General features: G+C 43.5%; 1 protein-coding gene across 2 annotated transcripts; it reads right to left on the bottom strand.

Annotated features, from left to right (window-relative positions):
- Positions 1-804: 804 nt before the first annotated feature.
- LOC137640283 (U6 snRNA-associated Sm-like protein LSm6) lies at positions 805-24,038 on the bottom strand. 2 transcript variants are annotated; one of them, XR_011044324.1, is made up of 4 exons: positions 23,933-24,038; positions 10,979-11,089; positions 1,184-1,752; positions 805-1,123 (listed from the first exon to the last, which is right to left on the bottom strand). XR_011044324.1 is itself a non-coding variant. In XM_068372889.1 (3 exons), the coding sequence occupies exons 2-3, from the start codon at positions 11,067-11,069 to the stop codon at positions 1,604-1,606; spliced, it is 240 nt and encodes a 79-aa protein (XP_068228990.1). In that variant the 5' UTR covers positions 11,070-11,089; positions 23,933-24,038; the 3' UTR covers positions 805-1,603. The 2 variants fall into 2 exon arrangements, 1 of the variants encoding a protein (XP_068228990.1); XM_068372889.1 differs by having other exon boundaries at positions 805-1,752.
- Positions 24,039-25,637: the final 1,599 nt, after the last annotated feature.

Raw genomic sequence — 25,637 nt, 5'->3', positions numbered from 1 at the left:
AAGAGCCTGTGTCATGCTACAGGCATGGCAATCTTCAACAACAACATACTGTACTTAATACTGCTGAACAGATCAACATACTCTTATTTCATAGTTTATATATGACTTACCTATTAAACATTGTTACTGATCTTGATGTATTCTTCAATTGGTTACTTCCCTGTTTCCTCTCCGAAATGACCTGTTAGAGCCCTTGGGATTGTAGCATTTTGCTTTTCCAAATAGGGTTGTAGCTTGGCTAGCAATAATAGTAATAAAGATTTTACTAAGTGGTAGTACCTTTGTGCTATGAGATTTATGCATGCCATACCAAAATCTAAAAAATATCTTGTACCCTCTATCGCAGTTCACCTAGAAGTGGAAAAATACATAGCGGATTTACATATACATTAAAGGTCGCTCATGAATGGCAGAGGCAAGGGACAGTGACATAGCCCTAGCAATCAGGATAATGCCCTAGAGACTGACCATTTATACTTATGATCAGCGCCCAAGCCTCCCCTCCACCCAAGCTAGGACCAGGGAGGGCCAGGCAGTGCCTGCTGATGACTCGGCAGATAGACCTATAGGCTCCCCCAAACCCCCCATCCTTAGTTCACAAGGATGGTAAGGTTGCAGACACTAATGGCACTAACGAGTCTGAGCGGGACTCGAACTCCCGACTGGCAAACACCAGGCAGAGACGTTACCAATCAGGCCACAGCGGACTTCTCTTTACAGCATTCATTATGCGGTCAGGCACATCTAGTTAGGTTATTTATCACTATAACTTAAAAAAAAGTTGTGATAATGAATATACAACCCGTTAGTTACAATTATTTTATTGCAAACCTCACAATACAAAAAAAAAATCTTGAAAAAAAAATGCAATAATTTGACATATTGTACAAATACTTTTTCTAAAAAGTAGAATTACTTATAAATATAAAAATGAAACATAGCATCGATTTAAACTGCAGTAAATAAAAACATTGCCAATAAATGTCCTTTAACTTGGTTGGATTACAACAATATGAATTGTGAAGAGAAAAACAAATTCTAAGTAGTATTGTTTGGCTCTATTGGTGCTTTTTCTGCATTTAAATTACAACACTGTATTATAAATAACTTGAAAGATCAATACCTCAATAACAAAATAAAATTACATATTTTTCTGAGGTGTACCAACTCGAGAGATCTATACCTCAATAACAAAATAAAATTACATATTTTTCCGAGGTGTACTTGAAGCTAACATTTTTTGAGGTGATAGATGGTAATTTCATAGTGTACCTGAAACGAACGCAAGCATACTTTCAAAATAATTAAATACAGTACTTACAATAGGTAACATTGTGATTCAGAATGCGTGTAAGCAACTTTCAGAACTGATTTCCGACAGGCACTAAGATCAAATTCAAGGAAAAAAGAACATGTATTACAGCTTTCCAAAGTCAATTAAACATATTTCAATTCTTTAAATAATAAACAATGCTAATGAATTTTAATTACACAACTGCTTTGTGTTATTACATATTTCAGTAACAAAAAACCTTTATGTGTTTAGAGGGAAGAATTACAGGCATACTGAAATCATAAAGCTCTTCAAATCATGCCCGTATTCTTAAATACGCCTTTTTTGTGTCGAGATATAAAGGACATTATTCCCTCTAATGAAAGCATCGCCATATTTATTCTTGAGCTGGCCGTTAAGGTATTCTTCACTCTGCTCTAGGGCAATATTCATATAACCATCTAAGCATGCCAACACACCTGAAAAATAAAAAAAAATTTCAGAACAAATTTCAACTATTCCACAGCTAGCTAGTATAGTTATTATAATTACCTGCATTATTATTATTACTGGGTAAGCTACAACCCTAGTTGGGAAAGCTGGATGTTATAAGCCCAACTACAAGAGAAGTAATGAACAAAAAAAAATATTTTATGAGCAGCAACAACATTAAATTGGATCTTTCATACATAAACTATAAAAACTTAAACAAAAACAAGAGGAAAAGAAACAAGATATAATAGCATGCCCGAATGTACCCTCAAGCATGAAAAGATCATGGTACAAATGTTATATCACTAACTATGACTAGAGAACTATGGTTTGATTTTGGAGTGTCCTTCTAGAAGAGCTGCTCATATTGATGAGGTCCCCCTGCCAACTCAAACCAGATGTGATAAAAGTGTGTAACTCTTGCGATTGATAAGAAAATCACAAATTTTAAGTAATTATGTTATTTTCCTTAGTAAAATAAATTTTTGAATATACTTACCCGATGATCATGTAGCTGCATAGGTGGGGGTGTACAACAACAGCGCCATCTGTCGAGTAGGTACTCAGGTACTTCTTGTCAACAAGAACATATTTTCTCCTCGGTCCACTGGGTCTCTATGGGGAGGAAGGGAGGGTCCTTAAATTCATGATCATCGGGTAAGTATATTCAAAAATTTATTTTACTAAGGAAAATAACATTTTTCAATATTAATCTTACCCGATGATCATGCAGCTGATTCACACCCAGGGGGGTGGGTGGAGACCAGCATACATGTTAACATTAGAAGCTAAGTATCCCGTATTTCATTTTAGCAGTTATTCAAAATAACAAACATAAAATAAATAAGTACCTGGTAAGGAAGTCGACTTGAACCATTACTCTGCCTTTTTAAGTACGTCTTCCTTACTGAGCCTAGAGATCCTCTTAGGATGCTGAGCGACTCCTAGGTGCTGAAGTATGAAGGGCTGCAACCCATACTAAAGGACCTCATCACAACCTCTAATCTAGGCGCTTCTCAAGAAAGAATTTGACCACCCGCCAAATCAACCAGGATGCGAAAGGCTTCTTAGCCTTCCGTACAACCCAAAAACAACAATAAAAAGCATTTCAAGAGAAAGATTAAAAAAGGTTATGGGATTATGGGAATGTAGTGGTTGAGCCCTCACCTACTACTGCACTCGCTGCTACGAATGGTCCCAGGGTGTAGCAGTTCTCGTAAAGAGACTGGACATCTTTAAGGTAAAATGATGCGAACACTGACTTGCTTCTCCAATAGGTTGCATCCATTACACTCTGCAGAGAACGGTTCTGTTTGAAGGCCACTGAAGTAGCGACAGCTCTAACTTCATGTGTCCTTACCTTCAGCAAAGCATGGTCTTCCTCCTTCAGATGAGAATGGGCCTCTCTAATCAAAAGCCTGATGTAATAAGAAACTGCGTTCTTAGACATCGGTAAAGCAGGTTTCTTAATAGAACACCATAAAGCTTCTGATTGTCCTCGTAATGGCTTTGTACGTCTTAAATAGTACTTAAGAGCTCTTACTGGGCATAGTACTTTCTTTTGTTCGTTTCCAACCAAGTTGGACAGGCTTGGGATCTCGAACGACTTGGGCCAAGGACGAGAAGGAAGCTCGTTTTTAGCTAAAAAACCAAGCTGTAAGGAACATGTAGCCGTTTCAGATGTAAAACCTATGTTCCTGCTGAAGGCGTGAATCTCACTGACTCTTTTAGCTGTTGCTAAGCAAACGAGGAAAAGAGTCTTCAAAGTGAGATCTTTAAAAGAGGCTGATTGAAGTGGTTCGAACCTTGCTGACATCAGGAACCTTAAAACCACGTCTAGGTTCCAACCTGGTGTGGCTAACCGACGCTCCTTTGAGGTCTCAAAAGACTTAAGGAGGTCCTGTAGATCTTTGTTGGTGGAAAGATCTAAGCCTCTGTGGCGGAAGACTGCTGCCAACATGCTTCTGTAACCTTTGATCGTAGGAGCTGATAGGGATCTTACATTCCTTAGATGTAAAAGGAAGTCAGCTATCTGCGTTACAGAGGTACTGGTTGAGGAAACTGAATTCGCCTTGCACCAGCTTCGGAAGACTTCCCCTTTTGACTGGTAGACCTTGAGAGTGGATGTCCTCCTTGCTCTGGCAATCGCTCTGGCTGCCTCCTTCGAAAAGCCTCTAGCTCTTGAGAGTCTTTCGATAGTCTGAAGGCAGTCAGACGAAGAGCGTGGAGGCTTGGGTGTACCTTCTTTACGTGCGGCTGACGCAGAAGGTCCACTCTTAGAGGAAGAGTCCTGGGAACGTCCACTAGCCATTGCAGTACCTCGGTGAACCATTCTCTCGCGGGCCAGAGGGGAGCAACCAACGTCAACCGTGTCCCTTCGTGAGAGGCGAACTTCTGCAGTACCTTGTTGACAATCTTGAACGGAGGGAACGCATACAGGTCTAGATGGGACCAATCCAGAAGAAAGGCATCTACGTGAACTGCTGCTGGGTCCGGAATCGGTGAGCAATAATTTGGGAGCCTCTTGGTCATCGAGGTAGCGAACAGATCTATGGTGGGCTGACCCCACAGGGTCCATAGTCTGCTGCAAACATTCTTGTGAAGGGTCCACTCTGTGGGGATGACCTGACCCTTCCGGCTGAGGCGGTCTGCCATGACATTCATGTCGCCTTGAATGAACCTCGTTACCAGCGATATCTTTCGATCTCTTGACCAGATGAGGAGGTCCCTTGCGATCTCGAACAACTTCCTCGAATGAGTCCCTCCTTGCTTGGAGATGTACGCCAAGGCTGTAGTGTTGTCGGAGTTCACCTCCACCACCTTGCCTAGAAGGAGGGACTTGAAGCTTCTCAAGGCCAGATGAACTGCCAATAGCTCCTTGCAGTTGATGTGAAGTGTTCTTTGATCCGGATTCCACGTGCCCGAGCATTCCCGTCCGTCCAGTGTCGCACCCCAGCCCGTGTCCGATGCGTCCGAGAAGAGAAGGTGGTCGGGGGTCTGAACAGCCAATGGTAGACCTTCCTTGAGAAGAATGCTGTTCTTCCACCACGTCAGTGCAGACTTCATCTCTTCGGATACAGGAACTGAGACCGCTTCTAGCGTCATGTCCTTTCTCCAGTGAGCAGCTAGATGATACTGAAGGGGGCGGAGGTGGAGTCTCCCTAACGCGATGAACTGGGCCAGCGATGAAAGCGTCCCTGTTAGACTCATCCACTGCCTGACTGAACATCGGTTCCTTCTCAGCATGCTCTGGATGCATTCTTGGGCTTGACTGATTCTGGGGGCCGACGGAAAAGCCCGAAAAGCTCGACTCTGAATCTCCATACCTAGATAGACAATAGTTTGGGATGGGACGAGTTGGGACTTCTCTATATTGACCAGGAGACCCAATTCCTTGGTCAGATCCATAGTCCATTTGAGATTCTCCAGACAGCGACGACTTGACGGAGCTCTTAAAAGCCAGTCGTCCAAATAGAGGGAGGCTCTGATGTCTGCCAAATGCAGGAATTTGGCAATATTCCTCATCAGTTTGGTAAACACTAGAGGTGCCGTGCTTAGGCCAAAGCACAGGGCTTGGAACTGGTAAACGACCTTTCCAAAGACGAACCTTAGGAAAGGTTGGGAGTCTGGATGGACGGGGACGTGAAAGTACGCGTCTTTTAGGTCCAACGAGACCATCCAGTCTTCCTTCCTGACCGATGCTAGCACCGACTTCGTCGTCTCCATGGTGAACGTCTGCTTGGTGACAAAAGCATTGAGAGCACTGACGTCCAGCACCGGTCTCCACCCTCCTGTCTTCTTCGCTACTAAGAAGAGACGGTTGTAGAAGCCCGGGGATTGATGGTCCCGGACTATGACTACCGCTCCCTTTTGTAGCAAGAGAGACACCTCTTGCTGTAAAGCTAGCCTCTTGTCCTCCTCTTTGTAGTTGGGAGAGAGGTTGATGGGAGTAGTTGCTAGAGGGGGATTGCGCAAGAACGGAATCCTGTACCCCTCTCTTAGCAACTTCACAGACTGAGCGTCTGCACCTCTGTTCTCCCAAGCCTGCCAGTAGTTCTTGAGCCTGGCTCCCACTGCTGTCTGGAGAGGAAGGCAGTCAGATTCTGCCTTTTGAGGACTTGGAACCCTTCTTCTTTTTGCCACGTTGACTGTCGGCACGGGTACCTCCTCTGCTGGAGGTTCTGCCACGAAAGGGCGGGATGAACCTAGACGCTGGTGTGTCCATCCTAGGTCTAGGCACGGAAGGTAAAGCTGTGACTTTACGTGCGGAAGACGCCACCAGGTCATGGGTATCCTTCTGGATCAACGAGGCAGCAATCCCCTTGATCAGCTCTTCCGGAAAGAGACACTTGGAAAGCGGAGCAAACATCAACTCCGACTTCTGGCATGGTGTGATCCCCGCAGACAAGAAGGAGCAAAGGTGATCTCGCTTCTTAAGCACTCCGGACACGTACGAAGCCGCAAGCTCGCCAGACCCATCCCGAATGGCTTTGTCCATGCATGACATGATAAGCATGGTAGAGTCCTTATCCGAAGGGGAGGTCTTTCTGCTTAACGCTCCCAAACACCAGTCCAGGAAGTTGAAGATCTCAAAAGCACGAAAAACTCCCTTCAACAGATGGTCCATGTCCGAAAAGGTCCAGCAAATCTTGGAGCGTCTCATAGCCAGCCTGCGGGGAGAGTCAACCAGACTTGAGAAGTCGCCCTGGGCAGAGGCAGAAACTCCCAAGCCGGGTTCTTCTCCCGTGGCATACCAGACGCTAGATTTGGAAGCAAGCTTGGTAGGTGGAAAGATGAAGGCTGTCTTCCCAAGTTGCTTCTTGGACTGCAACCACTCTCCCAGTACCCTTAAAGCTCTCTTGGATGAGCGCGCGAGTACGAGTTTCGTAAAGGCAGGAGCTGCTGACTGCATGCCTAAAGCGAACTCAGAGGGAGGTGAGCGCGGGGTTGCAGACACAAACTGGTCCGGATACAACTCCCTAAACAGGGCAAGGACTTTCCTAAAGTCTAAGGAGGGAGGCGTAGACTTGGGTTCTTCTATGTCGGAGTGCGGATCGTCCAAATGCGCAGCTTCGTCGTCATCAGATACTCCTTCATCCGAATGCTGAGGAGGAAGCGGCAAAGGTGGAGAAGAAAGCTGAACGGCTGAATCCGGCAGCACGAGTGCATGCGTAGCTGCACTGGATCCAACATCATGCCGCTGCTGGTCAGTCTGAGAGCTGGCAACAACAAAAGCGGAGTGCTGGTGCGTGGGAGGGACTGCCGTGGGTTGCGGAGACTGCCGCATTGCGTCAAAACACGGCAGCTTGACAGCACCTTCCCACTGCTGATGCGGTAGCTCACGCATGTCAACGGAGGGTGCCGCATGTCGGCTAACGTCAACATGCGTCTGGCAGGGTCGACTGCGCATCGGTGGTGGAGCTCTCACAGGCGGAGTGTGGGAGCAGGCAGCCGCAGTATCTGCTGAGCGCACAACCGTGGCAGGTTGTAGGTTAACAGGTGCAGTGTCAACCTTCTCAGCACGATACTCCTGCATGAAGGAAGCAAGCTGAGACTGCATAGTCTGCAGCATAGACCACTTAGGGTCTACCGTGGTTGGTGCGGCAACAGACGGAGTGATTGCCTGCTGCGGAACCACTCTACCTCTCTTGGGAGGTGTGCAGTCTTCGGAAGACTGCGGCGAGTCCGAACTGACCCAGTGGCTACACCTGGGCCGTTGGACTCGCTCGGAAGGGACCTTGCGCTTGAGAGGTCGTGAGACCTTGGTCCAACGTTTCTTCCTAGAAACTTCTTCCACAGACGAGGAATGAATGGGCTCACTCGTCTGTTTGTGGATGGGACGATCTCTGCAAGATACGTCCGCAACCACTGAGGGTACATCCGTACGCTGATCAAGGCCTGTCGAACCCTTTGGTCCTTCGACATTGCTTCTCCCCTGGGCTTGGGAGCTTGCAAGAGGTCCCGGACTGGGAGGACGACTGGCACGAACAGATGCACCCTCATGCGTAACACTGACACTGACACTTTTCACCGCACTTGCACTCACTACACTTCCCACTGCACTTTTCTCTTTCAACTCTTTGACATCGGCCAAAAGTTGATTCCGGTCATTAGCTAATGACTCCACTCTGTCACCAAGAGCCTGAATGGCACGCATCATGTCCGCCATCGAGGGTTGAGCACTAGTAGCAGGGTCGGGAGTCACCACTACAGGGGAAGGAATAGGTTGAGGGGCATGGGGAGAGGAAAAATCAAAAGAGCGAGACGAACTCCTCCTGATCCTATCCTTCTCTAGCCTACGTGCATTCTTAAGGAATTCATTAAAATCGAATTCTGAAAGCCCAGCGCATTCCTCACATCGATCTTCCAATTGACAGGATTTACCCCTACAATTGGAACAAACGGTGTGAGGATCTATAGAGGCCTTCGGAAGACGCCTAGAACAGTCCCTAGCGCTACACTGCCTGTACTTAGGGACTTGAGAATGGTCAGACATCTTGAATTAGCCAAGGGGGGAATCCAAAATCTATCAAAGTCGTCAACAATTAATCCAAAACTAATCAAAAAAGCTTGATAAGTTAATGATAATAACTCCTGTACAGTACAGCGAAAGCTAATATCTAGAGAGAATACATCACCAAAAAGCGTGAAATCAACTCCAGAAACAACAGCGTATCCAAGTAGGTCTTGCCGGTGGCACGACAGAGGAAAAATTGGTTCTTGTTGACAAGAAGTACCTGAGTACCTACTCGACAGATGGCGCTGTTGTTGTACACCCCCACCTGTATAGCGATCGCTGGCGTATCCCGACCTTAGGTTTTTTCTGTCGGGCAACAGAGTTGCAGCTACATGATCACCGGGTAAGATTAATATTGAAAATGTATTTTTCCTAACAATACTTACCTCGAACTACTTTCTTAGGAGTATCTGGGATCTCCTCCCAACCAACCAGAATTTTGTGTAGTTTACCCTATCTCCGTTTTCTATGCGGGGGAACCTCTGGCGGAGGAATACGCGCCATGAGGCGACCCGGGGTCAGAGAACGGGCTCGCTCAGGTCTCGACCTCCAGTAAGTTTTCTGGTCGCGTCGTGATTACATCTCGCCGCGCTCTCCTCACCCAGTGCGACTTCCCCTGACCCTTTGTGTCCCACGCGCTCCCCACGTGTTTAAACCTTAATGTAGCCTACCTTTAAAATGAACCATAGGGATTGGTTGCAACAACAAAGCTCCAAAGTTTCATGCCTACCCAGGGACAAAGGCATTCATCTAAAGCAGACAGGGATAAGGGGATCGGAGCATACAGCTAGGAGAATAAGCATCAACCTCATGAGATAATTGCCTACATATAAGGGTGTATTAAGAGCAAAAACTGTAACATTTCCTATCGCTTAGACATGTGATTTTAAATTCTGCCGTTATTTCCAATTTTCTGTTTTGTTTTGTGACTTTTGCATATTTGTCTTAGCAGTTCATAAGCCCGATGTTCGTAAGGTGGAGGGTTTCTGTATACATGGACCAGATCAGATTCTTGGTGTTTTTCTTTATAAAATTGTGTAATTTTATGTGCTTTGTTCTTAATACACAGATGAACAATTCTTATTTCATAAGTTTCTGTCTTTGCGTTAATATTAACATGGTGTATGTTTACATAAGCTAAATATTGTCAGGTCTGAATTTTGGAGTAACCCAAACTAGGCTAGCAATCTAATTTCATACGCAGCCCCTTGGAGCTGTTAGTACATATACAGTACTGTACTGGAGGGAATACTGTTAGATTCTTATGAAAATTTTGCCACAAGAAAGTTGTGCTTAAACTAAAGCTTTCATAGCAAGCACTTACACAGCATTCTACAAGTTTTATTCTGGTTATGACCAGACTGTGGAATGATCTTCCTCATCAGATAGTTCGAATCAGAGGAACTTCAGAAGTTCAAACTTGCAGCGAATGTTTTTATGCTGAACAGCCTGACATAAGTCTCTCTTCATAGTTTATATATGACAGATCTATATCAACATTGTAACCGATCTTACGATATTTTATACATTATTCATTACTTCTCAGGATGTTTATTTATTTCCTAACTGCCTTTTCTCATTGGGCTATTTTTCCCTGTTGGAGCCCTTGGGCTTATAGCATCCAGCTTTTTCAAACTAATATTACAGCTCACCCAATAATGATAATAATAATAATAAATTTCTTCAACTAATTCTGTAAATACTATGTAAATAAATTCCAACTAAAAAACTGGATTTTGCATATAAAAAACTAAATATTTACTGTGGTAGTAGGTTGGCCAGGGCACCAGCCACCCGTTGAGATACTACCGCTAGAGAGTTATGGGGGTCCTTTGACTGACCAAACAGTACTACATTGCACCCTTCTCTCTGGTGACGGTTCATTTTTCTTTTGCCTACACATACACCGAATAGTCTGGCATATTCCTTACAAATTCTCCTGCCTCATACACCTGACAACACTGACATTACCAAACAATGCCTCTTCATCCAAGGGGATAACTACGGCACTGTAATTGTTCAGAGGCTACTTTCCTCTTGGTAAGGGTAGAAGAGACTCTTTAGCTATGATAAGCAGCTCTTCTAGGAGATGGACACTCCAAAAACAAACCATGGTTCTCTGGTCTCGGGTAGTACCATAGCCTCTGTACCATGGTCTTCCACTGTCTTGGGTTAGAGTTCTCTTGCTTGAGGGTACACTCGGGCACACTTTTCTGTCTTATGTCTCTTCCTCTTGTTTTGTTAAAAGTTTTCATACTTTATATAGCAGAGATTTATTTTAATGTTACTGTTCTGAAAATATCATCTTTTTCCCTGTTTCCTTTCCTCACTAGGCTATTTTCCCTGTTGGAACCCCTGGGCTGATAGCATTCTGCTTTTCCAACTAGGGTTGTGGCTTAACAAATTATTATAATAATAATAATAATAATAATAATAATATAGGAAATATTTCTTTTGGGGTGGTGTTGTTCTTAAAAATTTTATTTTTCCTTGTTTCCTTTCCTCACTGGCTACTTTTCCCTGTTGGAACCCTGGGGCTTATAGAATATTGCTTTTCCAACTAGGATTGTAGCTTAGCTAGTATTAATAATAATAATAATACCCCCAACTCCATACAGAATGCATAAAACAGATGATATTCATAATAAACATCAGACAGTTTATTACAATATAAAAACAATACAAATTATAAATACCTCTGTAATCAACGCCAGAATTCAGTTTCACAACAACAGGTCGACCAATAATCTGTTGTAGGAATTCATTGGGGGTCTGTCTTCTACTCATTTTGATATCTTCAAATACACCTATAAAAAACAACATGGGAGATTATATTACTAAACTGTCATTATTATCATAATCACCATTGTTAACCCTTTTACCCCCAGGCTATTTGGAAATTTCCAACCCTTAACCCCAAGGGGGTTATTTTTTTCCCAGCACATTTTGCAGTATATTTTTTTTAAATTGCTCTAAAAGCCTTAATTTTTGTCATAGAGAGGTCAGGTTGGTCTCATTCTCTTGGGAAATGCCTGAAGTTTCTCAAAAAATTATCAAAAATATGAAAAAAAAATCTTTATAGCATTTTTTTGCAAGGACGTACCGATACGTCCATGGGGGTAAAAGGGTTAACATTAATAAATTAATAAATTTCTTGATCACACCAGGATCGAAGTGAAATGCCACATAAGTCATAAGGGAAGTTCAAACCTGAGTGCTCTAATTAAAACAGGTAATTACTAAAAGAATTAACTCAGCCTACTGCATACCTGAGAGTTTTACCCAACTTCACATGTAAGAATTTAATATGAATTAATACTTCTAGGAAGAAAAGATGAAGTCACCATAATGTACAATTCAAATAATTTCATACTTCATATCAGGTTTGAACTGAAGACTATCGAGTAAAAACCAAGCCACTAAAAATCATCAAAGAATAGATTACTAAATAATAGGGTTGTATAGTACTTGCACGGTAGCATTTCCCCTGATCACTTTTTGCATAAGATTTTTCATAACTCTGACCATCCTTTACATTCAGATCTCCCTGGACAATTCTATCCTGTTCGTAATACTAGGCAGGCAGTTAATTCTAATAGCCAGGCCTTCTCCATCATGAGGCTCAATACTACACAGTATTCTAGAAGTTTTATTCCAGCTGTTACCAAGTTGTGGAATGATCTTCCTAATCGGGTAGTTGAATCAGTAGATCTTCAAAAGTTCAAAGTTGGAGCAAATATTTTTATGTTGACCAGGCTGACATGAGTATTTTTATTGTTTATATATGACATCTGTTTTTGACGTTGGTAATTGTTTATATAGGACATATCTGTTTTGACGCTGTTACTGTTCTTAGAATGATATATTGTTAATTTATTCTCATCATTTATTTATTTCCTTTCCTCACTGGGCTATTTCTTCCCTGTTGGAGCCCTTGGGCTTATAGCATCTTGCTTTTCCAACTTTGGTTATAGCTTGGCTAGTAGTAATAATAATAATAATACGACTTCACACAGTTTCCATCTAATTTAAGAACAAATCCAATGTGATCCTAACAAAGTTTACAAATAGGACTTATGATCTCATTAAACTACTTCATAATATAAATCAGTACTGTATTCATATTCTCAGGTCAATAAAATAAACAGAATAATGTTTAACCCTTTTACCGCCAGGCTCTTTGGAAATTTCCAACCCTTAACCCCCAAGGGGTTATTTTTTTCCCAGCACATTTTGCAGTATATTTTTTTTAAATTGCTCTAACAGCCTTAATTTTTGTCATAGAGAGGTCAGGTTGGTCTCATTCTCTTGGAAAATGCCTGAATTTTTAAAAAAAAATATCAAGAATATGAAAAAAAAAAATTTTATAGCATTTTTTTGCAAGGAAGTACCGGTACGTCCATGGGGGTAAAGGGATGGGTTTTGTGAAACGTACCAGTACGTCCTTTGGGGGTAAAAGGGTTAATATAAACTTGGCACTGGATGTAAAATGTTATTTTTATTAGTAAAATAAATTTTTGAATATACTTACCCGATAATCATGTAGCTGTCAACTCCGTTGCCCGACAGAATTCTATGGAGGGATACGCCAGCTATCACAATACTAGAAGGGGGTGTACTTACCAGCGCCACCTGTGGCCAGGTACTCAAGTACTTCTTGTTGACACCTCCTCAATTATTCCTCGGTCCACTGGTTCTCTATGGGGAGGAAGGGAGGGTCGATTAAATCATGATTATCGGGTAAGTATATTCAAAAATTTATTTTACTAATAAAAATAACATTTTTCAATATTAAACTTACCCGATAATCATGTAGCTGATTCACACCCAGGGGGTGGGTGAAAACCAGTGTACAAGATTAAAGGATAGCTAAGTATCCCATATTTCATATAACAGTTATCTCAAATAACAATGAAATAATAAGTACCTGGTAAGGAAGTCGAATTGAACCGTTACTCTGCCTCTTTTTTAAGTTCGTCTTCCTTACTGAGCGCAGCGTTCCTCTTGGAGGCTGAATCAACCCAAAGGTGCTAAAGTATATAGGGTTGCAACCCCTACTAAAGGACCTCTACAAAACCTCTAACCCAGGCGCTTCTCAAGAATGAATAGACCACCCGCCAAATCAAAAGGATGCGGAAGGCTTCTTAGCCTACCGTAACAACCATAAAAACAACAATAAAAGCATTCAAGAGAAAGGTTAAAAAAGGTTATGGGATTAAGGGAATGTAGTGGCTGAGCCCTCACCTACTACTGCACTCGCTGCTACGAATGGTCCCAGGGTGTAGCAGTTCTCGTAAAGAGACTGGACATCTTTCAGATAAAATGATGCAAACACTGACTTGCTCCTCCAATAGGTTGCATCCATTATGCTCTGCAGAGAACGGTTTTTATTAAAGGCCATCGAAGTAGCTACGGCTCTTACTTCGTGGGTCTTTACCTTCAGCAATGCAAGGTCTTCCTCCTTTAAGTGAGAATGGGCTTCTCTAATCAGAAGCCTTATATAATACGAAAGCCCGTTCTTGGACATGGGCCTCGAAGGTTTCTTGATGGCACACCATAAGGCTTCTGACTGTCCTCGAATAGGTTTAGACCTCTTAAGATAATATTTGAGAGCTCTGACAGGGCAAAGAACTCTCTCTAGTTCGTTACCTACCATGTTGGAGAGGCTAGGTATTTCAAACGATCTAGGCCAAGGACGTGAAGGAAGTTCGTTCTTTGCTAGGAATCCGAGCTGAAAAGAACATGTTGCAGATTCGGTCGTGAAACCAATGTTCTTGCTGAAGGCATGAACCTCACTGACTCTCTTAGCTGTTGCAAGGCAGACGAGAAAAAGAGTCTTGAGGGTAAGGTCCTTGAAGGAAGCTGACTGGAGAGGTTCGAACCTAGATGACATAAGGAACCTTAAGACTACGTCTAGGTTCCAGCCTGGAGTGGATAGACGACGCTCTTTAGACGTCTCAAAAGACTTAAGAATGTCTTGAAGGTCCTTGTTGGAAGAAAGGTCCAAACCTCTGTGGCGGAGAACTGAAGCCAACATACTCCTATACCCTTTAATCGTAGGGGCTGAAAGGGATCTCTCATTCCTAAGATGTAGAAGGAAGTCAGCTATTTGGGTCACAGAGGTATTGGTAGAGGATATTGAATTGGCTCTACACCAGCTTCGGAAGACTTCCCACTTAGATTGGTAGACTCTACGAGTGGAAACCCTTCTTGCTCTGGCAATCGCACTGGCTGCCTCCTTCGAAAAGCCTCTAGCTCTAGCGAATCTTTCGACAGTCTGAAGGCAGTCAGCCGAAGAGCGTGGAGGTTTGGGTGCAACCTGTCTACGTGAGGTTGACGTAGAAGGTCCACTCTTAGAGGTAGAGTCCTGGGGATGTCGACTAGCCATTGAAGTACCTCTGTGAACCATTCTCTTGCAGGCCAAAGGGGAGCAACCAGCGTCAGCCGTGTCCCTTCGTGCGAGATGAATTTCTGCAGAACTTTGTTTATTATCTTGAACGGTGGGAATGCGTAAAGGTCGAGATGGGACCAGTTCAGTAGAAAAGCATCCACATGAACTGCTGCAGGGTCTGGAACAGGGGAACAGTACAGCGGAAGTCTCTTGGTTATGGAGGTGGCAAACAGATCTATGGTAGGTTGACCCCACAAGGTCCAAAGTCTGTTGCACACACTCTTGTGGAGGGTCCATTCCGTGGGAATGACCTGATCCCTTCTGCTTAGGCGATCTGCTGAGACGTTCATATTGCCCTGAATGAACCTCGTGACCAGAGAGAGGTTTAGACCTCTTGACCAAATGAGGAGGTCCCTTGCGATCTCGAATAGGCTCCTCGAATGGGTCCCTCCTTGCTTGGAGATGTAAGCCAAGGCTGTGGTGTTGTCTGAGTTCACCTCCACCACTTTGCCTAGCAGGAGGGACTTGAAGTTCAGCAGGGCTAAATGAACTGCTAGTAGCTCCTTGCAGTTGATGTGGAGCAATCGCTGTTCCTCGTTCCACGTTCCCGAGCATTCCCGTCCGTTCAAGGTCGCACCCCAGCCCGAGTCCGATGCATCTGAGAAGAGATGAAGATTGGGGGTCTGAATAGCCAACGATAGGCCCTCCCTGAGAAGGAGATTGTTCTTCCACCACAGGAGAGTGGTCTTCATCTCTTGGGTGATTGGGATAGAGACTGCTTTGAGAGTCGAACCCTTGTCCCAATGAGCTGCAAGATGGAATTGAAGAGGGCGGAGGTGGAGTCTCCCTAGCTCGACGAACAGGGCCAGTGATGAAAGGGTCCCTGTGAGACTCATCCACTGTCTCACCGAGCAACTGCTCCTCTTCAGCATGCTCATGATGCACTCTAGGGCTTGGCTTATCCTGGGGGCCGATGGAAAAGCCCGAAAATCCTGACTCCGAATCTCCATTCCCAGGTACACAATGGATTGGGAGGGAATGAGCTGAGACTTTTCTATGTTGACTAACAGACCCAGTTGTCTGATTAAGTCCAAAGTCCAGTTGAGATTCTCCAGACAGCGACGACTCGTGGAGGCTCTCAACAGCCAGTCGTCTAAGTAGAGGGAGGCTCTGATGTCCGATAAGTGTAGGAATTTTGCTATATTCCTCATCAGATGAGTGAACACCATAGGAGCTGTGCTTAGGCCAAAACACAGGGCTTGGAATTGGTAGACAACCTTTCCAAAAACGAATCTCAGGAAAGGTTGGGAGTCTGGATGAATAGGAACGTGAAAGTAGGCATCTTTCAAGTCCAACGAGACCATCCAGTCCTCCTGTCTGACCGCTGCTAGGACCGACTTCGTCGTCTCCATCGTGAACGTCTGCTTGGTGACATACGCGTTGAGCGCGCTGACGTCCAGCACCGGTCTCCAACCTCCTGTCTTCTTGGCCACAAGAAAGAGACGGTTGTAGAAGCCCGGGGATTGATGGTCCCGGACTATAACCACTGCCTTCTTCTGCACAAGTAGCGACACCTCCTGGTGCAATGCTAGCCTCTTGTCCTCTTCTTTGTAGTTGGGAGAGAGGTTGATGGGAGATGTGGTCAGAGGTGGTTTGAGGCAGAATGGAATCCTGTAACCGTCCCTCAGCCAACTGACAGACTGGGCGTCTGCACCTCTCTTCTCCCAGGCTCGCCAGAAGATCTTGAGTCTGGCTCCTACTGCTGTCTGGAGATGCGGAGAGTCAGTTTTTTCCTTTAGATGTCTTGGAGCCTTTCCTAGACTTGCTCCTGTAAGAGTCTGAACGGGAGCTTCCTCGGCTGGGGGCTCTACCACGAAAGGGCGGTATGAACCTCGTAGCAGGGGTATCAGCCACTGGGGAGCGATAAGTCTTGGGGACTGAGGTAGCAACCTTAGACTTACGAGCCGATGAGGCTACAAGATCGTGTGTGTCCTTTTGTATCAGGGCAGCAGACAAGTCCTTAACCAGCTCTTCGGGGAAGAGGAACTTCGAGAGCGGAGCAAAAAGGAGTTGTGACCTTTGACAAGGTGTAATGCTGGAGGAAAGGAAGGTACACAGCTGTTCCCTTTTCTTCAAAACCCCTGATACAAACATCGACGCAAGCTCACCAGATCCATCCCTAATGGCCTTATCCATGCAGGACATTAAAAGCATGGCAGAATCCTTGTCCGCAGGAGAGGTCTTCTTGCTGAGGGCCCCCAGGCACCAGTCTAAAAAGTTGAACATCTCAAATGCTCTAAATACTCCCTTCAGTAAGTGATCAAGGTCTGAGAAGGTCCAGCAAACCTTAGAGCGCCTCATTGCAGTTCTCCGAGGCGAGTCTACCAGACTTGAGAAGTCAGCCTGGGCAGAGGCAGGTACTCCCAAACCTGGTGCTTCTCCTGTGGCATACCAAACGCTCGCTTTCGAAGTGAGCTTAGTCGGAGGGAACATGAAAGAAGTTTTGCCAAGGTGTTGCTTAGTCTGCAGCCACTCCCCTAAGATCCTTAACGCTCTCTTAGAGGACCTTGCTAGGACTAGCTTAGTATAGGTGGACTTAGCTTGTTGTATGCCCAGCGAAAACTCAGATGGCGGAGAGCGGGGAATAGCAGAGACAAAGTGGTCTGGGTAAACCTCCCTAAGCAGAGCCAAGACCTTACGAAAGTCAATAGACTGTGGAGAAGGCTTGGATTCATCCACGTCTGACGAGGGATCCAGGTGTGCCTCCTCATCATCAGACGCCTCATCACCCGAGTGTAGCGAAGAGATCGGACAAGAATGCTGAACAGCAGAGTCAGAACGAGTAGGAACAATATTAGTGGTTTCCTCTTCAAGTAACTGTTGAGGGAAAACCTGAGGCTCAGACTGCAAAGGCTGAATAAAAGACGAAGCAGAAGGAAGGCGCATGGGTGGAGGAGGCTGACTCCTAGCATGAGTGGTTGAACCCAAGGGTTGCGCTTGCTGAGCGGTTGGCGGAAGCGGAGTAGCAAGTTCCTGTTCCTGTGGTGTGAGCGGAGCGCGATGAGGTTGAGGCTGCGCAGAACAAGGTAAATGTCTCGCAAGCTGAGGCTCCTGGGGCGCAAGGCCAAGGTGTAGTGGTGCTTGCCTTGTGGAGGGTTGAGCTCGCTGCAGCGAGAGCTGAGGAGACTGACTCATGGACGGGAGAGGTTGTTGTACCTCAACCGAGAGTTGCACCACTGGTGGAGCAGCAAGTGGAGGCGGAGGAAGAGAGGTATAATCCTCCTGATCCCATTGTAAAGGTTGCCTTAAAGAAGGCGGAGGCTGAACACCACTGGGAACAGCAAACTCAGAACGTGGTTCAACATCGTACGCCTGGCAGGTGGTACTGCGATCAGGCGGAGCGAGCGCAGGCGGAGCGAGCGCAGGCGGAGCGAGCGCAGGCGGAGGGAGTGTAGGCGGAGGCGGAGCCGCAACACTCTCAGCCCGACACTCACGCATCAAGTCCGAAAGCTGTGCTTGCATGGACTGTAGAAGAGTCCACTTAGGGTCGGCAGAAACTACAGTAGGCTGAGGTAAAGCCTTAACAGTCGAGCTCTGTTGTGGCAGAACCTTACTCCTCTTGGGCGGAGTGCAGTCGACAGATGACTGCGGCGAGTCAGAGCTGAGCCAATGACTGCAACCTGGCTGAGCACTCGCGGACTGGACTCTGCGTTTAAGAGGTCTCGAGACCTGAGACCAACGTTTCTTCCCTGACAGTTGATCAGCGGACGAGAAAAAGACGGGCTCAATCGTCTGCAGGTGGGAGTGACGGTCTTTGGAAGACACGCCCGCAACCACCGAGGATACTTCTGTGCGCCTAACAAGGCCTGCCGAACCCTTATGCCCTTCGACATTGCTTCTCCCCTGGGCTTGGGAGCTTGCAAGAGGTCCCGGACTGGGAGGACGACTGGCTCGCACAGAAGTATCCTAACGCACCACACTGGCACTGACACTAGCACTTGGCACTGCACTGACACTAGCACTCGTCACAGCACTGGCACAAATTCCACCCACTGCACTCTTGACCTTAAGTTCCTTGACTTCGGCCATCAGAGACTTATGATCACTTACCACTGACTCTACTTTATCGCCTAAGGCCTGAATAGCACGCAAAACAACAGACATATCAGGCGGAGGGCAAACAGTAGGTTCGGGGGTAGCCACTACAGGGGTAGGAAAAGGTAGGGGATCATGAGGTGAGGAAAAAAGTGAAGAGTGAGAAGAACTCCTCCTAACTCTACCTCTCTCTAACTTAGTTGAATATTTTAAAAGACGGACAAATTCCAGTTCCGAAAGTCCGGCGCATTCCTCACATCGATTTTCTAACTGACAGGGCCTGTCCCTACAGTCAGAACAAGCGGTGTGAGGATCTACCGAGGCCTTCGGAATACGCCTATTGCAAGACCTACATCGTCTATGGGAGGGGGCTTGCGAAATGTCAGACATCTTGAATCCAAAGAGTTAGCCAAAGGGGGTTCCAAAATCAAGCAAAGGATCGTTAACCGTTAATCAGGACTATATAAAAGCTATCTAGCTAATATAAGAAGGTTTCCAGTAAAGCGACAGCCGAAATCTGAGAGAATACTTCACCAATTAGCCGTGAAAATACTCGAAGATCATAAGCGTATCCCAGAACGTCTTGCCGGAAGCACGACAGAGGAATAATTGAGGAGGTGTCAACAAGAAGTACTTGAGTACCTGGCCACAGGTGGCGCTGGTAAGTACACCACCTTCTAGTATTGTGATAGCTGGCGTATCCCTCCATAGAATTCTGTCGGGCAACGGAGTTGACAGCTACATGATTATCGGGTAAGTTTAATATTGAAAAATCATTTGATTTACAACTTTTAGCCTGACAATTCAAAAGATATACTAAATTAAAAATGGAGTAATTACCCAAAGGTGTCTATAAAATATACAATTCACAAATAGTGACACTTTTGAGTAATTACTCCATTTTGAATATACAGTCTGGTATATCAAATGTACGCTGGCATCACAAACTTCTGTTTGGTTGACTATGTCAGTTCCAGGCCATTTGGTGAGGAAACCAAGCTAGTGTTTTTAACAACCACTTCCACCTTGCTCAACATATCTGGCCATTTTTTGCTTTCCAAGAATTTAAAGAACCTCCTAATAACTGTACAAGAAGAGGAGAGCTGCAGGACTGCATAATTTGAAAGTTAATGGAGAACGTGCTCTTGTAAAGAAATACTTATATGTATATACTATCTATATACCTTGTATATATATATATATATATATATATATATATATATATATATATATATATATATATATATATATATATATGGATAAATATCAACACAACATCATATACATATATATATATATATATACAGGGGGTCCTCGGGTTACGACGCTGATCCGTTCTTAAGACGCGGTGTAACACGAATTTCCGTGTAAGTCGGAACACCATAAATATACGTACTGTACTGTACTGTAAAGTATTACTGTATACTGTACTATAATAAAATGTATCAAATGACATAAAAACAATATTAGAAAAAGAGAAAGCAATTCCTTACCACATGAATTAAAGTAAATATCAATAAAAAAAGAAAACAATTCCTTACCACATGAATTAAAGTAAATATCAATAAAAAAAGAAAACAATTCCTTACCACATGAATTAAAGTAAATATCAATAAAAAAAAAGAAAACAATTCCTTACCACATGAATTAAAGTAAATATCAATAAAAAAAAGAAAACAATTCCTTACCACATGAATTAAAGTAAATATCAATAAAAAAAAAAGAAAACAATTCCTTACCACATGAATTAAAGTAAATATCAATAAAAAAAGAAAACAATTCCTTACCACATGAATTAAAGTAAATATCAATAAAAAAAAAAAAGAAAACAATTCCTTACCACATGAATTAAAGTAAATATCAATAAAAAAAAAAAGAGAACAATTCCTTACCTTATTCCTATGGTTGGCTTGCACACTGGAAGGGATGTTGCAAGGGACGGAGAGACTGGTTTATTGTGGAGAGGAAGGTGCAGAAGATGCTGGAGAAACTGGGGCAGGTGAATCAGGATTCTCTGGAAGTGAGACAGAAGATGCTGGAGAAGCTGGGGCAGGCGAGTCTGGAGGTGAAGAGCCTACAAGAGGTGGTGGAGAAGCTGGAGAAGCAGAGGCAGCTGAGGTTGATGGCAGAGGCTCTGTAGCAATAGAGGCAGCTGAGGTTGATGGTAGAGGCTCTGTTACAGGCAAATCTGGAGTAGTAGAGGCAGCTGATGTAGAGGGTGCAGTTCTCTCTACTTTCTTAAAATACCGCTCCAGGTTAGACTGGACAGAGAGGATCCTCTTCTCATCCAAAATCTCCTTATAACACTGCAGTAAGTCCATGACACCTCTGGAAACCCTGGTGAACCTGTCCATGTTGGGATCTTGAGCCTCGAAAGTTGCCAATGCTTGTTGTATCTCGGCAAAACCTTTTGACAAGCCCTGCCTTGTGAAAGCCTTAGGGTCTGGGGTGGGGGCTTCTTCCTCTTCCTCTATGATCTGCTTCTCCAGTTGTATCAAGTCCCCAGCAGATAACTCCTCTCCATGAGATTCTAGCAGCTCCGTAACATCATCAACCTCCATCTCCAAATCGGTTTCCTTACTCAGGGCAACAATGTTCTTGATAACATGGTCAACTGTGTCCTCAAACCCATGAAAATCATTAACAAATTGAGGACATAGCTTCCTCCAAACACCATTCATGTTTGTAACCTTCACCTCCTCCCAGGAATCAGCAATGTTCTTAATAGCATCAAGGATGTTGTAGGACTTCCAAAAGTCCTTCAGAGTCAAGTCCTTCTTCGTTTCAGTTGCCTGTAATGCCAAAGTTAGCCTCTCCTTGCCTGCTTTATGACCGGGTGCTGACTTCTCCTCCTTTGCTATGTACGTGCGGTTAGGCATGCGCTTCCAGAATAAACCTGTCTCATCCGCATTGAACACCTGATAAGCAGAATAACCCCCCTCCCTAATTATCTCAGCCAACGCTTTAGGAAATTCACTTGCTGCTTTCTCATCCCCACTAGCAGCTTCACCTTGCACTTTAAGATTATGGTAATTGGCCCGAGCCTTAAATCGCATAAACCAACCCCTACTAGCCGAAAACTCTTCACTTTCACTTTCTCCCCCCCCTTTCTTTTTTCAACGCTTCAAACAACCTTTTAGCCTTCACTTGAATAACCATTAAGCTCACTGGAATACGCCGTTGATTTTGATCTTCCAACCAAAGCACTAATAACCTTTCCATTTTGATAATTAAACCACTACGCTGTTTCGTTATCACTGTTGCTTTCATTGGAGCAGATCCTTTTACGTGTTCAACAATGCGCTCCTTATCTTTAAGGATAGTAGCCACGGTCGAACGGCTAAGGCCAAGCGATCGGCCAATGTTCGTTGGCGTTTCACCGTTTTTAGACCGCTTAATAATGTCTAATTTCACTTCCATGGTGATGGCCTTCCTTTTCTTCGATGCACTACCATCAGAAGAATCTGCCTTGCGCTTTGGAGCCATAATGAAGGGCAAAAAGTTCAAAAAAACGATCAAACACGTGAGAGAAAGAACAGGCAATCACAACCAAAAATGGCGTATGAGTGGAACTGAGCGACGCCGTCTTCCTCGCCCACAACCACCGCAAAGCGTATTCATCCACAGCGCGCTAGAAACTAGTTCGCAATTGTTTACGTCGCTTACGACGCTAACGGTGTAAGACGGAACGACGCTTAATATTATTTTTATATTTTTATGGGGCGCGTTCGTAACGGCGAAACCGCGTAAGTCGGGACCGTCGTAACCCGAGGACCTACTTATGGATAAATATCAACACAACATCGTGTTCGAATAGAAATAAATTTCTACCTCATACTTGGGATCGAACGCTGGCCCCTTCTAATGAAAGGCCAGGTCGAAACCAACTATGCCACGAGAGGCCATAAAAGAAATCGGAACCTAACGCTACCCAGCTGTTAAGGATTTACCTGGCGAGACATCAGTCTCTTACCAGCGAGTTTTACCCGACTTCCCGGCCCACCACGTGACACAATTGGTAGTAATTCATTCAAATTACCCCTAATGAGTCAATATGGATAAATATCAACACAACATCGTGATCGAATAGAAATAAATAAATTTCTACCTCATATAGGGGTGTACGTATGATAGCGGCCACCTATATGTATGATTACGGCTAACTTAGAATACGACAGTGTGAGGGGGGGTCGCAAGGGAGCGTTAGCCCCCTCCGTTAGGTACGTAGGTAAGGACACGGCTTGTAGGTTAGGTTAGGGGGGAAAGTTTAGATTAGCTGATGTCCATTTTTAATCCCCATGGGAGGAACTGGCTGCTGATATACAAATATATATGGTAAAGTATATATATATATGTATATATTTATATATATATATATATATATATATATATATATATATATATATATATATATACTTTACCATATATATTTGTATATCAGCAGCCAGTTCCTCCCATGGGGATTAAAAATGGACATCAACTAATCTAAACTTTCCCCCCTAACCTAACCTAAAAACCGCATCCTTACCTACTTACGTAACGGAGGGGGCTAATGCCCCCTTGCGACCCCCCTCACACTGTCATATTCCAAGTTAGCCGTAATCGTACATACAGGTGGCCGCTATCATACATACACCCATATATATATATATATATATATATATATATGTGTGTGTGTGTGTGTATGTGTTAGCTCTCCCCAGTACGAATATACCAACATGGATGAGGTTAGGACATATATATATATAGTCAAATGGAATTAAATATACCTTTTTTTATGGCCAAACCAACCTGTGTCCACCGTTCTACACATGCAAATACGTCAAGCCCTTGATTACATGGAAACGGGGGAATATTGGTAAATCTTCCTTCCTTAAGTAGAATTTCCTTAATAATCCTAACTGTTACTATTAACTTTCCTGTGTAATGAAGTAATGAAGCTAAGATACGGTATATACGTAAATAGCTTACAAATAAAATTTCTTTATAGCTTTGGACTAACGGCACCTTAAACTGGCCTAAACTAAACGTTACGTCTAGGTCCTCTGGAAACCAGAAATTTTAATAAAATCTTTCTATATTTGTTGAATAGACTATGCAGTCATCTAAATCACGCTGAATTTAATTAAATAGCTAGGAAATAAACATTTCAAATGTGTCTTACCAACGCGGGATAAATCAAAACGTCAGATTTCACAAGTACAAAATAAATTGTAGGATGATGGTTTCTTTACAACGGCTCGTCGTGATTTTGATTTCATACAGCAAAAATTTTCAATCTTTCTTACTTTTTTATCCAATAAAATGATATTCTAAAGAGTATTATATTGCTTCCTACATATATGAAAATCATTTCAAAAAGTCATAATTTAATAGCTGGTGCAAAGTAAAAGTCGTTAATAGTAAGCTTTATTAATAATTTCGCTTAAAATAAATTCTATTATTATCCTGAAGTGAGAGACAGTCTACAATTATAAACAACCACTCCATTAAATTTACTTTTTAGAGGTGTGTTTTTACAATTAAAAATAAATATTGATAAACATAAACAACATATTCAGTATTTGTAATTTTTTCAACTTTTCCGATAGTATCTTTACGATTGTCATTTCTCAAAATAATTTTTAAAATCCATTGCAATATTATCACATACAATGATAGACTTACAACCCAAATAGCTATGAAGGAATGGAATAAGTAATAACATGCCTTCCAACAGACATACCTTTTTTTAAAGAGGGTTCATCTTAATATCATAATTAAGCCTTAAGAGAAATATAATCAATTGCATTATGACAGAGTATTTGAGATTGAAAAATGGCAAGAATGGGGAAGTTAGTTTACAGGGAGAAAGGTTGAAAAGAGTTGAAAATTTCAGGTATTTAAGATCAACAGTTGCAGAGGATGGTGATCTGGGGGCAGAAATAAACCACAGAATACAAGCAGGATGAAAGAATTGGGAAAAAGTGCGTGGAGTACTATTTGACAGGAAAATAGGGGTTAAGTTGAAAGGTAAAGTACATAGGACAGTTGTGATACCGGCAACGATGTATGGAGCGGAGACGTGGGCAATAAAGAAGACAGAAGAGAAGAAGATGGATGTGGCAGAGGTGAGAATGTTGAGATGGATGTGTGGGGCGACAAGAAGAGATATGATACGGAATGAGGTAATTAGTGATACCATAGGAGTTAGAATAAGATCCAAGAAAGTAGACTGAGGTGGTATGGTCATGTCATGAGAAGAGATGAACAGTATATTGGGAGGAGAGTGATGGAAATGGAGGTACAGGGAACGAGAAGGAGAGGGAGACCAAAGCGAAGGTGGGTGGACTGTATCAAGGATGACCTTCGATCAAAGGGATTGACCGGTGATGAGGTGTGGGACAGAGATAGATGGAGAAAGCTGACCAGAAACATCGACCCCACATAGAAGTTGGAAAAGATGTAGACAAAGAAGAAGAAGAAGATGACACTTTGCTATTTTAGATCGTAGATCGAAGGTCTAGGGAAGGCCTTCGACTCGTAGCGGGATGATAAGCAAGAGTTTCTACAGATCCCATAAGCCTATATATCCACCGTTCCTATCACGTGATAGGCGTACCTAAAATTTTGATCAGGACCAGCTATGGCTTAGTATACTAAGGACTGGTTTCGATAAGGACACCAGATGGGTGAGTGTCCTAAAGGTTGGAATTATTTAGCAGTTAGAGCTTAAGATCTGTTATTTCAATCCTTATTGGAGGGTTAGAACTATGTGAAATGGAACACGAATTAAATGAGGGATATTTCCAATAGAGTTCGAATCATTAAGTGATCAGTAAGGAAAAAGTAATATTAATTGCACCAGACTGTCACTCACACCAAAATCC

The sequence above is a fragment of the Palaemon carinicauda genome, chromosome 4 (genome assembly GCF_036898095.1).
Source record: "Palaemon carinicauda isolate YSFRI2023 chromosome 4, ASM3689809v2, whole genome shotgun sequence".
NCBI classification, from domain to species: domain Eukaryota; kingdom Metazoa; phylum Arthropoda; class Malacostraca; order Decapoda; family Palaemonidae; genus Palaemon; species Palaemon carinicauda.
Note: the sequence above shows the minus strand (reverse complement) of the source record. Positions and strands in the feature narration are given on the sequence as shown.

Bases quoted from the DNA above. Each gene is read 5' to 3' on its own strand.
- LOC137640283 (XM_068372889.1), bottom strand. From the start codon at position 11,069: ATGAGTAGAAGACAGACCCCCAATGAATTCCTACAACAGATTATTGGT. The intron at 1,753-10,978 runs GTATTTATAATT...TTTATTTTTCAG, and splicing joins TTCTGGCGTTGATTACAGAG to GTGTGTTGGCATGCTTAGAT.